The sequence below is a fragment of the Lactuca sativa genome, chromosome 5, assembly GCF_002870075.4.
Source record: "Lactuca sativa cultivar Salinas chromosome 5, Lsat_Salinas_v11, whole genome shotgun sequence".
NCBI lineage: Eukaryota > Viridiplantae > Streptophyta > Magnoliopsida > Asterales > Asteraceae > Lactuca > Lactuca sativa.
The window spans coordinates 318513449-318529051 of NC_056627.2; the positions used below are offsets into that span (position 1 = coordinate 318513449).

Consider the following 15603-nt stretch of genomic DNA (forward strand, 5'->3'; position numbering starts at 1 on the left):
AAAAAAAAAAAAAAAAAAAAAAAAAAAAAAAAAAAGATTTATGAGGCTATGATGTATATAAATGACAAAAAAAAAAAAAAAAAAAAAAAAACTAGTTGAGGGTCCGAGTCGGGTCGTATAACCAAAAATATGTTGTAAAAACTTATAGTTTGAGATTCAAAATGTCATTGTTGCTAATTTCTTATTTCATAATTCGTAATTTACAAACAACAGTCAAAATATCGAATAATCAAACAAATGAACAACAATTAAATAATCAACTCACATAGAAACAATAAAAAAAATCTAATATAAAATCATAGAACAATCAAATTTTATGTTGTGGAATCATTGAACAGTTCACAAATCTCACTTCAATATTCACTATTAATAAAAACAAAAGAAAAAAAAAACTACTGTGTAATCGATTTGTCATATTGATAATCCATTATTAACAAATATTTAATATTAATAATACTAGCATGAAGGAAGAAAGATTCAATGAAACAATAAGTTAAAAAAAAAAACATTTAATGAAATTTGATTTGTGAATCATAAATCATTGATGACTAATGAATTACGAATTAATGAAAGCCTTGGAGTCGTTGTTGCTTATTGAACCGCTGCCCTAAGTAATCATGTTTACATTTTTTTTAATTTTTTTTTTTTTTTTTTTTTTTTTTTGCATTGGGCTGTACATATTAGATTATACCTAAACATTTTGGGCTATTAAAAAAATATGGGCTTTAAAATCATATTTTTTTTTTACCAAAAATATTAGGTAGTTCATTTAAAATGTTTTAGATAGGTCACATTATTTTATTTTATATAAACTATTATAAAAAAGGTGGGTCAAATAACCGACATTCAATATATGTGGCCTCATCATTGTGATTGAGGCGAAGTCTCACCACGCACGGTGACTTCACCTCAACACCATGTCGGAGACGAGTTGATATGCACGTCATGGTGGGGGTGCCTAATCACCACCACGTCCTCTGCATTGAAGGTATACCGGACATCCTAATATGATAAAGATAATAAATGATAATATTAAAACCACTTTTTTCTATGATTTTATAGGTTTTTATATAAACCTTAGGTCTAATCACATATACATAATAACATCTAGCATGATGATATCATCATATTACATAAATAATAAAAATATATTTATATAGACATGAGTATAAATATTGACTATACGAGCTTCTCCAACCACATAACACAAAAATAATAATTGTTTAACATCGAAATAATGATTCAATTCCAACCAACCTCTAAAATGGTTTTTTAGAGGTCTCTATATTTGGCCTTCATATTTGATGTTAAAAAGAAGCCAACACAAAAATGATGTTAAATTTAAAGGTTGGTCGGACTTCAGAGGATTCTTGGCCTCCTAAACACAAAATAGTGATAAATGGAGGATGATTGGAATTGCTCTAAAAGGTAAATTTAAAATCACACGTAAATAGGATTATAAAACTTGAATATGAAATTTCATTATAAAATTCATTAAACTTATTGTTAAATGTAAATATACAAAAACAATTTAATATCTATATAAGTCGTTTTAACGCTTTAAGGTATGGCTATCCAGAATTTTTTGTCAAGCGAACTAAGATAAAATATACTAACAATTAGCAACTTGTGAATAGTGTAATCCCTATTCATTCCCACCATGTATAGCAACAACGAGTGTTATAGAATATACTTAGCCCATTGTCATCCCTATTGAAAATCTTCCTCTGAATCCCCTTTATGGAAATATTTCCATCCGGAACTCGCCTTTCGAAACTTCCTTCAAGAACTAGCCTTTTTGGAACCAAATTCTAGAGTTATCTTTTTCGACATCTTCTAGGAACCATTTCTTAGTCTCATTAGCAGCAAATAGACTAAAAGAAACGATCAAAATTCAAACTTCAATAGGCTTTGGTTGTTAATGTGGTGGCTCTTGTATCATCATAATGTTTAGACTTTGAAAGATGTTACGACTGAAGAGAAAAGACTTCGTTTTTCCATGTTCCACATGTGTCTAAACTATTCCTGCATATTCACATTTCCACATTTCTATGGTCATTATCTTCCATCGATTTAACTAGTTATTGAAAAGTCCAGAGTTGGTTGCTAACGACAGTGTGATAGATGAAGAGCTAATTTACTTGAGTTGGAGTTCGAGCAGCCTGTGTTTGTTGTTGGAGGAATTATGCAAAAATGTATATGGTAATACAAGATGTAATATGAATAAGCAATTCGAAAAATGCAAATAAATAAATAAATAAATTGAAAAGTAATTAAAATTTGTCTATGATTAAAAAATTATTAAAGAGTTAAATCAAATATTTTATAAATGTTGAGAAAATTTTATAGTGAAACTTAATCAAGGATCAACTATGTGTGTAAATATGTCATTAACAACTAAACACAAGAGATGATCAAATTGAATTCCTAATTTTCCTAAAACAATCTATGCACCAAACGTCTCTTTACTTTGGATAATCACGTCCGTTGAAAATCGGTTTCCACCTTCGCGCCACGAAGTTGTTTCTAGCTTCAATTTTTTCTCTTTACAAAACAGGCCCTCAAAGTTCAGTTTATTTCAATTTCTCCCTAAAAGTTATACCTGTTATGTAAATGACAAAATTTAAATGGATTTCGATTCTTTTGATTATTAAAAGATATATTTAGTGTTATATAACATTTGTCACCACAATATCCAAAAGCAACAAAGATAATATCCAAACTTAAACCAAAACCAAAAACTTCACTTATTTATTTTCACTTCACATCTTTACTGCTACACCAAGCATACATAGACTATAACTACATGCTGCTATAAGCAATTATTAATTTTACATCAAACGAATAATACACAAGAGCATTTAGCGTTTCAAAATACTAACAAATAATACAATATCTACCACTCTATCACCCTTTTCCTACAACCAAACCAATATTAAATATACCACAATTGCAATTACACTTTTGAAAACAACAAACACAAACAACTTTAGGTCTAAGGATCAACCCCTGCAGTTATCTTTTGAGGTGGGTCGTCTGTGGGGAGAAAACACCTTGCAAGCCAATGTAAAGGTTTCATTAGTTCTTCTCTTTTCTTTCTCCAAAACCAAATTGCAGCATTATATTGTTGATTTCTAATCACCCGTGTGGCTGCCCGCCAATCGTACTTCTCCATCTCCTCTCGGGCAGCCTGCCCGATCTTTTCACGTAACTCTTTGTCATCTAATAACGGGACCAGTTTCTTTAAGCAGTCATCAAGATCTCCGGGGGTGAAGAGGAACCCGGTTTTTCCCTCCTGTTCAGGCGGGATAATGTCGGGCACACCTCCAGCTCGGGCAGCCACTACGGGCAGCCCTGATGACATGGCTTCCAGGACGACCTGCCCGAGTGTTTCGGATTCGGAAGGCATTAGGAATATGTCCCCGCTGGCGTATGATTGGGATAATTCTTCGCCTTGTAACATCCCTGTGAAGACAGCTGGCATCCCTTCGAATAGCTTTTCAAGATCCTCCCTATTTTTGCACATCAAACTTAAATTAAGAAATAATAATGCTATTTATATATTGTGAAAAATCGAACAAATATTTTCTAACGTTTCATGGAGTTTGACTTTAAAAGGGATTCATATGGGGTACCTGTATGGACCATCTCCAACGAAAGCTATCCTTGCTTGTGGGATCTTTTCCATGACACTGTTCAATTTGGAGATCAATCGACACTTTAGAAATCGTTTTGGGAAAATATTCATATTAAAAATTACGTATTTACACATTATAATTGACTAAAATGAAGAGTACCTCTTAAGGAAATCTAGATTTTTCTCAACTCCAATACGCCCAACATGTACGATCAATGGTCGATCTGGTTCACCATTGCTGTTTATAACAGAAATTGAAGCAACAAAATCAAACAAAGAATTGAAATTGTTATCGCATTGTTTCATGAATGATGATTTATTTTTCAGCGATCAACATTTAAAGATCAATTAGTTGTTTCTTTTGTAAAATTTAAGTGTTTATTTTTTACTTTACTGCAGAAAGAACGACATTAAATACTTATAATCGTGAAATTACTTAATGAAAAAAATAAAAGAAATAGGGAATTATCCAAAGAAGAAGCATACGATAATCTAATTCGCATTTCATGAGACTTGAATTTCGGATGAAAGCTATCTGAATCAACACCCTTATTCCATAGACGGATCGTGTTAGCTGAAAAGGCAAAAAAAAAAAAACATTGTATTAATTAATCTATTTTCTCAAATATTCAATACATTTCAATATCAACTATTAAATGTTTACATTCTGCTACTTTGTATTGTTCAAGATCCTTTGCAATAGCAGCCGATGGGACCAATGTAAGATCAGCAGCTCGGTGAAGAAATTCTGATCATACAAGAAAAATATGATCATTTCTCATTTCCAAAGACCTTAAAATATAACAATATAAGAGCAAAAAGGAAGATTCATGGCATACTTATAACTAACCACATTGGCTTGACTAACCAGCTAGACGTGTATCTTGGTATGTATCTGCATTAAAACCACATCTTATTCAACTTCAAGCACCAAATTTGTATAAATGTGTGTGTATGTATATACATATACACATACACATACAAAAAGGACAAAACATAAATTACAATTTGTCTCAAATGTTTCACTTACACAGGCACATGTGTATGATAGGACATCACTATTGGGACAGACAACATTTTTGCAATTGCAAGCGCTCCAAAAACCTTATAAGTCAAAGTAAAAATGTTAGTAAAGTTAGAAACCTATATCATTGTACTTTCACTTTTTTCTTATTAAGTCATTGTAGTGTGAAAAATATACCCAATTATAACATTTAAAGTTGCTTTGTGGGTGATGCTATTATTTTGTAAAATTTTAAAAGTAAAATGTTGTAATAGGAAGAAATGAAGTAAAACACTATAGTAGATAAATCATTTAAAGTGTGTTGTTATTTCTTGCATTTAAGCCTGTGTATATGCACACATACATGTAAAGGGGGAAAGGATGTACCATAATACCAGGAGATGATGCATGGATGATGTCTGGTTTGAACTTTTTAACTTCATTGATGATTCGAGGGCTCAGAGCAAGGGAAAGTGGCACTTGCTGATACCATGGGAAAGGGAAGCTGTACAAAGAAAATTCAAGAAAATTTAAAAAAAAAAAAAAAACTGTTTGATAGTCAGATCTGATTGAGTCAGACCCAGTAATACGCATACGCATATCACAGGCTATAGGACTGAGTCAGACCCAGCTAATTGTGGTATCAAACAGTCTGAATCTAACCGAGTCAGACCCAACCTCTTACCATACCCAGTAAGAGGCTTATGAAACAAGTCTAGTTCGATCAAAACCTAGTTACAGTTTTGGTCCCTGTGTGATATTACATTTTTCGTCCCTATTTCACTGTTTCTTATCTTTTAGTCCGTGGGTCGTCTAATGTAACGAAATGGGTGTTAGTTTAGAGGATGTAGGGATGAAAAATGTTAAGAGACATTGAAATGGGGACAAAAAATGCAAATAGATTCTTTAATTGGGACCGAAATTTGTAATTAGGTCTTTAATCAATGAAAAGGAATCTTAAAGAAATCAACCTTCGTGAGCCAACTAATTTTGCTCCATGAAATTCTTCAGGCACCCCTTCATGAGTCGTTACAACCATCACCTACAAAAAGTGCAATAACCCAAGTAAGGCCTTGTTTCTTTTTTCTTTTTTTTTCCTATTAAAATAAATGATGTTTAAAAGGTATTCGAGAAAATAATGATACAAAAACTAATATAAGTATATAACAAATTTACCTCATCCCCCATCTCGCGTAAATATTTAATGAAGTTTTGAAACCGATTCTTGTATCCAGACACGTACCTGTTATAGAGATGAGATACAGCAAATGAGACTTGATCAATTTGTTTAATTGGTGATAACAATTAAGAATAATATTTATTTCATTGTTATGCAACTAAATGGCTTTAAAGATATATACAGAGATGAGCTATAATGTGCATGATTTGGTGAAAAAAAAATGTTTGGGATGATACATATTTGATTAGCTAAACAGGATGAATGGATTCCGGTATATATTTCAAAACCTCTATCTCTATGTTAACAATTTGTTCTTTTCATAATCTTTTCCTCATCTTTAGGAATTAGGATAAAGTGGGATGTATGGATTCTTGTAGTTCTCATAATAATTCTCATAATCTCTAAGAATAATCTTTTCTTATAAGTCTACTATCCGATCAAGCTTCAAATACCAATATTAACATATTTTTTCTAATTGTGGTAGTAACCACTTGAATGGCAGATGATAATTACTCGAGAAACGCATAATTTCTGTGATGAATAGCATCAAATTGACAAAATAACAATCCAATTTGTCGCAAGATACAGCAATATATGTAGCAGTTGACTTTCTACCAACATTTTGACATTCTCTTGACACAGTTTCATAATATCCATCAATCAAGCTCACAAATAGCTTCCCCTTACAGGAAATTTTTTAAACGAATAGCAGTTAATACGCATCAACAACACACAGGTAGGTGGATTATGCCAACTACTTGTTCGGATAACTGAAAATCGTAAATCAAAAGAGAGACTCACGCAAAAGGAGATGGTTCAACGAAGAGAGCAATACGCCTAGGCTTAGTGACAATCTCATATTCAACCTGAGAAGGAGGACCCTCCTCTTCATCTTCTTTCCGCTCCTCGATTGTCATTCTTTTGCTGCTGCAAGAAACCAAGAAGATAGAATCTTGGAAGGGTAGCGTTATGAAAGCACAAAATCAAGAAAATCTTGAACTAGTAGCAAGCAAATGAAGCAGAGGCAGATGTAGATGCAGATGCAGAGAGGAAGAAATAGGGGTTTATATCGAAAGAAGATCTTGGCATTATGATTGGTGGTGACTTGTAAGCAAGTAGAAAGATTGGGGATTTTTAAATATGGGAGCAAAAGAGAATATTAATTAGAAGGAGGAATCGTAGGGGAAGAGAGTAATGGAAGTGGATTATGGATATTCGATGAAGAAAACCGGGAATCATCTGAAGCATATGCTATTGGAATGACCAATGGGGTTGAATGATTATGATTTATCAAGTCGGACGTCTTGTTCTGGCAAGGTGGGGTCTTTTGTTTCAGACAGGGATGTTTTACACAACTTATTTCTCCATGTCGATTTGCACATGGTTGATACAAAAATTATGCTACTTCTGTTCATGCTTGTTGGTTAAGAGATGTTTTGTTTAAGTGGTTTTGAATAAAATTTGAAATTAGGAAGGTAACTTGCGAAAAACCGAAAACTTTTAAGTTAATTTATTTGGTAAATTAGGTTAGAAATTGTCTTATTTGAATAAAGAAAAATATGAAATAGTTAGAGGTAATTATTTACAAGTTTTTAAACATATTTTCAAATAAGATAAGATTGAAACTATAAATAAATAAGTACATTAAGGATTTAAAGCAATAATCATTAGGAATGGCAACGGGGCGGGTTCGGGGCGGGGCGGCATATCCCATACCTGAACCCGATATTTATATTTGTCCCCGAACCCGACCCGAAACCCGACGGGTTTCTTATCGGGGCGCCCCGTCGGGGATAAAAATATCCCCGAACCCGACCCGAAACCCGATATAGACCCGAAACCCGACCCGAAAATGGTGACAGAAAAAATTAGGAAAACTACAATGAAACAATTGAGAAATTAAAACCTTATAAATGCTTAAAATACAAATAAGTTCTTAACATAAGTGAACCAAATAGAAATTACTAAAGTCTAATATCGTAACTAAATTCATCACAATAGTGAGAAATTGGGAATACGTGATGGGATTGAAGGTTAGAGTCTTCGGGTGGCTGAAATGGGTTAGAGGGATGAAATCTCATTTTATATATATATATATATATATATATATATATATATATATATATATATATATATATATATATATATATATATATATATATATATATATATATAATTTTTCGGGTCGGGGCGGGTCGGGGCATGCATACCCCACTCCCTGACCCGAACCCGAACTAAAAACCCGATAATGACCCGAAACCCGATAAGAGTGACCCGACCCGCCCCAAAATCTTCAGGGTTCGGGTTTTCTCGTCGGGTTCGGGTTTTTTTGCCATCCCTAATAATCATGAAAATGAAAACACAAAGTCATAATTAATAAATTTGAAAATATTTTTTTACCCCAAAATGCGAAAGTCCAAGATTTACTCACGATACATTGATGACTGACCTATTATTTTGACACGTATTTAAGTGTCGGTAGTGATCGATTCTTAGAAGAGCATGAGACATTTTGAAGGTCGTTGTCATGTAGAGGTGACTTATCAGGTGTTATGATATTATTATTATCTTCCTTCTCTTATACTCTTTTGAAACTTCAACTATTTAATGAAAAATGGAACTTTGGAACAGAATTCCACAAAACAATGTTTTACTTATTTTAGAAGTGTTTTAAATGGTTTTAATTTTTTAAACCAAAGGAGGAGTTTTGCAGATTGAAGAGATGGTCTCCCATACAATCGAGTTGGAGAAATTCAATGGTTTGAATAACTTCACTTTACGGAAGGTGAAAATGAGGGTTCTTATGGTTCAACAAGGTTGGGTGGCAACTTTGGAAGGAGAAATAAAATTATCGAAAGACATGGTTGAAACCTAAAGAAAGATATTCTGAAAAAAAAAATGCTCTTCTGTTAAGCTTGATAGATGAAGTGTTACAGGAGGTTGTCAATAAAAAAAATGTTGTTAGGCTTTGAGAGAAACTCTGTGATAAATATTAGAACAATTCTCACATGAATCCGCTATGTCATAAGCAATGTTTGTATACCCCCGGATAATAAAAAATAATCAAGTAAAGGATCCATGGGGGCGTTGAGGGGCAGCTGCACAGGGCCCAATTATATATATATATATATATATATATATATATATATATATATATATATATATATATTATTTAAAAAAATTATAATAACAATAAGGGCTTTTTTTTAACTCGTCATGGGCCTTTGAGGATATTTAATTCCTCAGGACCGGCCCTAAAATGATCATCTATACAATTTTAATCGGAGTATACTGAACTACAAGGTGTTGACATTAAAAAATTAAGATGAGGATCAAGATCTTATTCAGTTGTGTTTTCTATCGAATTCTTATGAGAATTTCATTGATATCAAGTTGTACGGTAAAACAAAGATTATTGTCAATGACGTGAAGGTTTCCTTGATATCCAAGGAACTAAAACTTAGCCTTTCTGGTAATAAATATTGTTTCAGTTTAGGTCTGTTTGATGGTAGTTGATGGTAGGAGTATAACACTAGAAAGAGACGATGGAAATAAGGGAAAGTCATGCTCCAAAACTAAATATTCGTCTAAGATTAGATGTTATAACTTCAAGGAAAGGGGCACTACATAAGGGACTGTCCACAATGAAAGAAGGGAAATTTTAAGTTTAAGCTGAGTACTAATAATAGTGTTGTCGTGGTTCAAGAAAGCTCCGACAAATAAGACATATGGAATGTTTTGGCCATATAAACGACTAGTTTGTGCAGATTATTGGCTCTTGGACTTGGGTGCATCTCATCATATGACATATAATCGTGATTGGTTATAATCTTTTAAAGAATGGAATGACACGATGAAGATGATTAATCATGGGATGTGGTGTATCTAGGGTAGTGACACGATGCATATCAAAATGTATAATAGTGTAGCCAGAAACTTGAGTGTCGGTATGTTCCCAATCTTCGAAAGAACATGATTACTCTTGGCACTTTATCCAGGCATGGCTGAAGTATTCTGGTGAAGACGAATAGGTAAAGGTCTCTAAAGATGCTCTTATGTTATGAAGGGAGAACTACAACACAAAATATTTTTTTGGAAGGCGGCTTGGTTAGAGGAACGGTGGTTGTATCTCAGTCCTTAGAATAGTGTGATGACAAGATACAGTTATGGCATCAAAGATTAGGTCACATAAGTGACAAGGGCATGTTGATTCAGAGTAAACAGACAATGTTTGGTGGAGAAGTAAATGGAAAAGTAAAATTATGTGAAGCGTGTGTCAAAGGAAACCAACACATGTAACGCTTGATCCATGTATTATTTATTTCTCAACATTTTAGGGTTTGGGCTGGAACTTGACGGGTTGGGGAGCTCCAACTCGTCGTGTAGGGATCTATTTGGATGCGAGATTAAGGGTCTACTCGACGAGTTGGAAGGCCCCAACTCGACGAGTTGACGCTGGGGATGAAAACCCTACTTTTCTAGGCATTGTACCCTATTTAAAGGACTTAAATTCTAGGGTTGGCCTCTTTACCAACCTCACTTGCCCAGAAGAAACCCTAGATCATTTTCTTCATTTGTCCATTGAGTTTTGAGAGTTTTGGAGTGATTCTTGAAGGAAGTCTTGAAGAAAGAAGTAGCAAGCTTGGAGAAGTGATCTTGGATCCAGAAACTCTACATCAAAGGTTGCATCTTGTAGGTATAAGACCTTGGGGGAGCTTACAACATCCTAGAGTAAGACCTTGGAGGGTTTCCACGGCATCATTACATGTTTGTATACATGGCTTATGTGATTGATATGGTTATGTGATTATATGGATTATGTGGGGTATGCTCTGGGGAACTCACTAAGCATTAGCTTACAGTTTGTTAGTTGTTTCAGGTACTTCAGGATCTAAGGGAAAAAGCCCTACATGATGGCGAAGCATGCACTCTCTGGCGTTTCATTTAGGACACTTTGATTTTATGAATAATTTATCTGATGTTATGGATTTTGAAAACAAATGTGTTCAGAATTTTATATCTTATGGAAATGTTTTGTTTATTTAAAATGGAAAATTTTATTGGAAATTTGGGTTGTTACAAGTTGGTATCAGATCCTTGGTTTGAGGGATTCGGACACACTCTCGGGTGTGTCAGGACTCAAACTAAGGAAATGGTAAAAATTGTTTTCAAAAACCAAAGTTAAAAGTTCTTAAAACCGAAAAAGGGAAAGTGCAATGCATGTATTCGGCTGAGCTCCAGTAAGTGATTCCCCAATATGTTAGCCATGTTATACTGATATTTGGATTTTTGCTATGTGTATGCTTTAAAAACTGTATACGGTTAGGATCTTATAGCCTTAGAATGATTGATTTGGCCTTATTTCCCATTCCTTGTCTGATTGTGATCCTAGGGTAGAGTCTATTATTCGAAAGTCTACTTAATCATGTTTTGTGTATAATTTGCATGCATATGGCAACCTGTTGTGATTGATCTGAGTTCTGGTTTGATGGGAATAGAGCAACTCTTAGGATAGCCTACGATTTGAGTTATGCGGTAGTTTGTGAGATATGTTTTTATTCTGGGATGAATTAGAGTTATTAGTAGAGTCTTAGGGAAGGTACAGATAGGTGTGGAAGGCATTATTGGGCCCGTACTCCTGAAAGCACAAGACATGTACCCGAACTAATGTTAGATCTGGAAGCTCTAAGGAGAACCGGTGTGGAGGGATCCCCTTTTTGAATATCTTGATCATTCTGTTTTATGGTATTTCAGATCAGAATGGTGGTGACACGTCATGGAGCAGGGGGGTCAGGATCTGGATCTGGGTCCGGTTACGCTATAGAGCCCATTGACAAGAGGTTGCATGAGCTTATCGTAGCCAAGGTTACGAGGGGCATCCTTAACGCTACCCCAATGATTTTCGGGACAGTCAAGGAGCGGATGATGGAGATCATGGAGGAGTGGATCAGGTCATTCTGAGCTGAGATTGTTATGGGTCAGGTCGGGGCCCGAACTCCCTCATTTCGGGAGTTTAAGGCGTGCGGAGCGCCTGATTTCTTCGGGGTCAGGGACCCCATAGCTAGTCGACGCTGGGTGGCAGACATGGAGAATGTCTAGCGCACGAGCTTTTGCGTCGAGGCGGCAAAGGTGGGGTTTGCCTTGTGTATGTTAAGGGACCGAGCCATCGATTGGTGGGAGGAGGTGACTAGCTAGGTGGGATCAGTTGGGGTGGCTGAGATGTCATGGGAGGAGTTTTTCAGGCACTTTGATCTAGAGTTTGCACCATCTATCAAGGTGCAACGGTTAGTGAGGGAGTTCCTGGAGCTACAGCAGACCTCCGAGATTGTGGCAGAGATCACCGCCAAGTTTCGGGAGCGAGCATTGTTGATTCCACAATATGCTGCAGGATGAGGATATGAGGAGGACGAGGTGTCATTCCATGTTGAGGGATGATATCTTTAAGTTTGTGAGCTTTACGGGGTGTAAAACCCTGAATGAGATGGTAGAGAAGGCCCGGGAACGGGAGATATAGTTGGAGCTCCACACCAAACAGAAGCCAAAGCAGGTTCAGACAGCTGTATGTTAGGTGTTAGATGTTGCGTCATTGGGCTTGTAATTTTTAGTCCATTTTGTATACAATATTGGGCCCGACTCTAGCATTAACTCCTTGAATATCTCAAGCAGTATTGGATCAACTACAAGGATCCCAATACTCTTCCCTCATGAGTATGAAGTTTGGGCGCTCCTTTTTGAAGATTATGTTCTCGGTTCAAACGATAATGGTTATCTGATATGGGAAGCCATTACTCTAGGTCTACTCGTTCACACAGATACCAAAAGAAAAATCAAAACTCAGAAAGAATACAACCAACTACTTCTCGACGTCAAAGACGTGCCTCAAGACGAGAAAGAGAAACTTATTAGCAACGTTAAAGCTATTAGAATCATCAGATTTGCTTTGCATGCAGACACGTTTTGCTTGGTTAGTTCGTGTGATACTGCGAAAGCTATATGGGACAGGCTCAAGGAACTTTACTCCACTGACGTAGATCTTGAGCATTCGACTCAAACACTCTTGCCTTAAGAGTTTGGGGCTTTCGTACAAAAGCCAAAAGAAAATCCGAGTCAGACCTTCAATCGCTACAACCATCTTCTCATCAGGATGACCAAACACAACATTGGACGAGAAGTGATCGAGCAAAAGTTACATTTATGAATGGGATGAGGTCCAAATGGATGGTAGTCGTCTCTATAGTTAAGGCGTACGAGCAGTTTAAGAGTTATTCTTTAGCTAAGCTGGTTGGAATTCTTAAAGCTCATGAAAGCGAAGTGTCGAAGGAAGTGAAAGTTGTTTCCGATATGGGGTCTCTAGCTCTTGTTGCGAAAGGCAAGACTGTTGTAGAGGATGGATCTGAATTTGATCACTCTGAATGTGATCTTAAAAATGAGGAGTATGCATTGATGGTTTCGAATCCCAAGCGATTCGCAGGGAAGAAATTTCCATTGAACAAAAATAGAAATTGGCAAGGAAGTTATAGCTTAGAAAAGGTGAAGGAAGAAAGTAAAAGTGCTTCTCAAAAGGAAGATGAGAAAAAAGGAGAAAAATGTTGTTGGTGACTCTGGCTATGACTGTAACTATTGTCATGGCAAAAACCATTTGTCAAAGGATTGCATGCTAAGGAAGTTGAATGAGAAAAAAAGAAGGAGAAGATGACGAGGCGTACCACATGCGAAAGTTAGAGGAGATCAAGAAGAAGAAAACTACTAATAACTCAATGCCTGCTTTGATTGTGCAGGAAAATGTTGCCGAAGATGAGTTGGGAGGAGTCGAAGTCTGGTTAACAGATTCAGAGGATGATGAGGTTCTCAAGCCCACACATGGAAGGGGATTCGTTGCGAAGGAAGAGAGTTCTCAGTTTGCAGGCAAGTGTTTGATGGTGACAAATGAAGGGTCACAAACGCAGAAGGGTGCCACTGGAATTGGAAGAGGATATGACAGTTGTTTCACAACACGACCAGTTCCAGAGCAGATCAACGAATGCGAACAACTGATTAACAAGGTAAATTCCATTCTTGAATCTCTACATATTCATGCTTCTAAATATGAAACCGAATTGAATGATCTAAAATTCACTTTTTCAAGCATTAGTGATAGTTTGAAACAAACACGGTTAACAAACTCTAACCTAACCGATCAACTAAGCAGGGTTTCATCAAAAAGTGATGAGAGGCGAATGTGGATTGAGAAGATTGAGTCGACGTCGTCTAAGTCTAGGGATCAATTAATTTACTTGCAACGTGACAATTTGAAGCTTTTAAAACAACACAACATTTTTTGTTTGATTCCTAAAAGGCTTTACTTTAATATTACTCAGTTGCACCTTGATTTTGGAATTGGTGAGAAAAATCATAAAAATGATCTTACCATTTCTTGAATTAAAGGAAGATGAAATAGACGCCGACTGTTACAATTGTGAATCCATAGTTTCGTCAGAAGAAACTTCTGATGCATACAAGGCTAGACTAGAACGAATTGAATCTTATATTAAGTCCAAAGACCACAAAAATATGTTGAAACAACTTTTGGATAAAAAAGATAAGAAGCAAATCAAATCTGATATTGTTCTGAAATTCAACTCATTAAATGCCAAATTGAGTTCAGAAAATAAAATAAATGTTGAAAGTACCTCTGAATTCGATGAGGGCAGTGATATGTGCGAAATTTCAGTGGAGGACGCAGTGGATTGCTTAGAGTTCGTTAAAAATGAACCTCAACCTGTGAAAGATTTGATTTCTGAAAATTTTGTTGAATTCACGTGTATTTCTCAAAATAAACCAAAAACATTAAAAGCGAAAGCAACTATTTTTCCAAAAGTCCAAACTGTACCCAATCAAGTGTTTGTCACTGGAGGACTAGACAAAAATCAAACTATCTAACTAACGTCCATCGTTAATGAAGACAACAAATATGGTTGTGATGAATTCTTTTGGTCCGCACCAATTGATAATGCAGACGAAACGAAGGGTCTATCTGAAAGAACCTCTTGGAGAGTTAAAGGTCAATATGTGGGAGAACCACTGAACAATCATTCAACATTTGAGAAGGGTAGCCCAAGTGGTACCAAGGAAGTTCAAAGCAAAACCAATCCTTAGTCAGCAAAGGACGAAACCTATGCCAAGAAAGTGAAACCTCAAGTGAATATTCACAAGTCCGCTGAACAACTCGTTGAGCAAAAACGTTCAAGGAATCGAAGATACCAGAACAATCTCAATGAAAGGAAGAAATTTTGGCAATCCCAAAATTCCAACTATGCTCACAAAGAAAAACCTTTCAATCAGAGTACGAAAGCTCGTTCGAAGCCGAATCCTAGTCAGTGTTCTCGTTGTCACACCTGCAACTCAAAGGCAAACTTCGTTCAAAAACCCTCTTATCAAAAGAAGCACACTGAGAAACCTAAAAATCACCCCTCAAATGCATCATCAAATGATGTCTAAGGAAAGGGAAATTTAGTCTCGAATTCTAAAGCTCAAATTAAGAAATCGACTACTAACCCTAAGAAAGTTAAGAGAGAATTCATCAAGAATCAAGCTAAAAATAAACAATTCCAATTCGATTATGAAGAAACGAAAAACAACAAGATCAAGGTTTTCACAATAAAGAAGAAAGATCAAACAACTTTAATAAAACGAACCTATATGATTGATCTCTCTATTGCTTATCTAGTTTTTATAAAAGGCACGCGGGACCCAAAGACCTTTGGCTTCCTAAATCTGCTTAATTTTTGCAGGTCATTCGTGACG

The 15603-nt window shown here is 35.6% G+C and overlaps 1 protein-coding gene across 1 annotated transcript; it reads right to left on the minus strand.

Moving 5' to 3' along the window:
* Positions 1–2723: 2723 nt before the first annotated feature.
* Positions 2724–7089, minus strand: LOC111890646 (sulfoquinovosyl transferase SQD2). The gene is made up of 11 exons (XM_023886751.3): positions 6622–7089; positions 5817–5883; positions 5612–5682; positions 5028–5145; positions 4668–4741; positions 4477–4532; positions 4302–4385; positions 4124–4211; positions 3798–3875; positions 3636–3692; positions 2724–3512 (listed from the first exon to the last, which is right to left on the minus strand). The coding sequence occupies exons 1-11, from the start codon at positions 6735–6737 to the stop codon at positions 2996–2998; spliced, it is 1326 nt and encodes a 441-aa protein (XP_023742519.1). The 5' UTR covers positions 6738–7089; the 3' UTR covers positions 2724–2995.
* Between the last annotated feature and the right edge of the window lie 8514 nt (positions 7090–15603).

Bases quoted from the DNA above. Each gene is read 5' to 3' on its own strand.
- LOC111890646 (XM_023886751.3), bottom strand. From the start codon at position 6,737: ATGACAATCGAGGAGCGGAAAGAAGATGAAGAGGAGGGTCCTCCTTCT. The intron at 4,386-4,476 runs GTATGCCATGAA...TTGTATGATCAG, and splicing joins GCCAATGTGGTTAGTTATAA to AATTTCTTCACCGAGCTGCT. The intron at 3,513-3,635 runs GTACCCCATATG...GTGCAAAAATAG, and splicing joins GTTGGAGATGGTCCATACAG to GGAGGATCTTGAAAAGCTAT.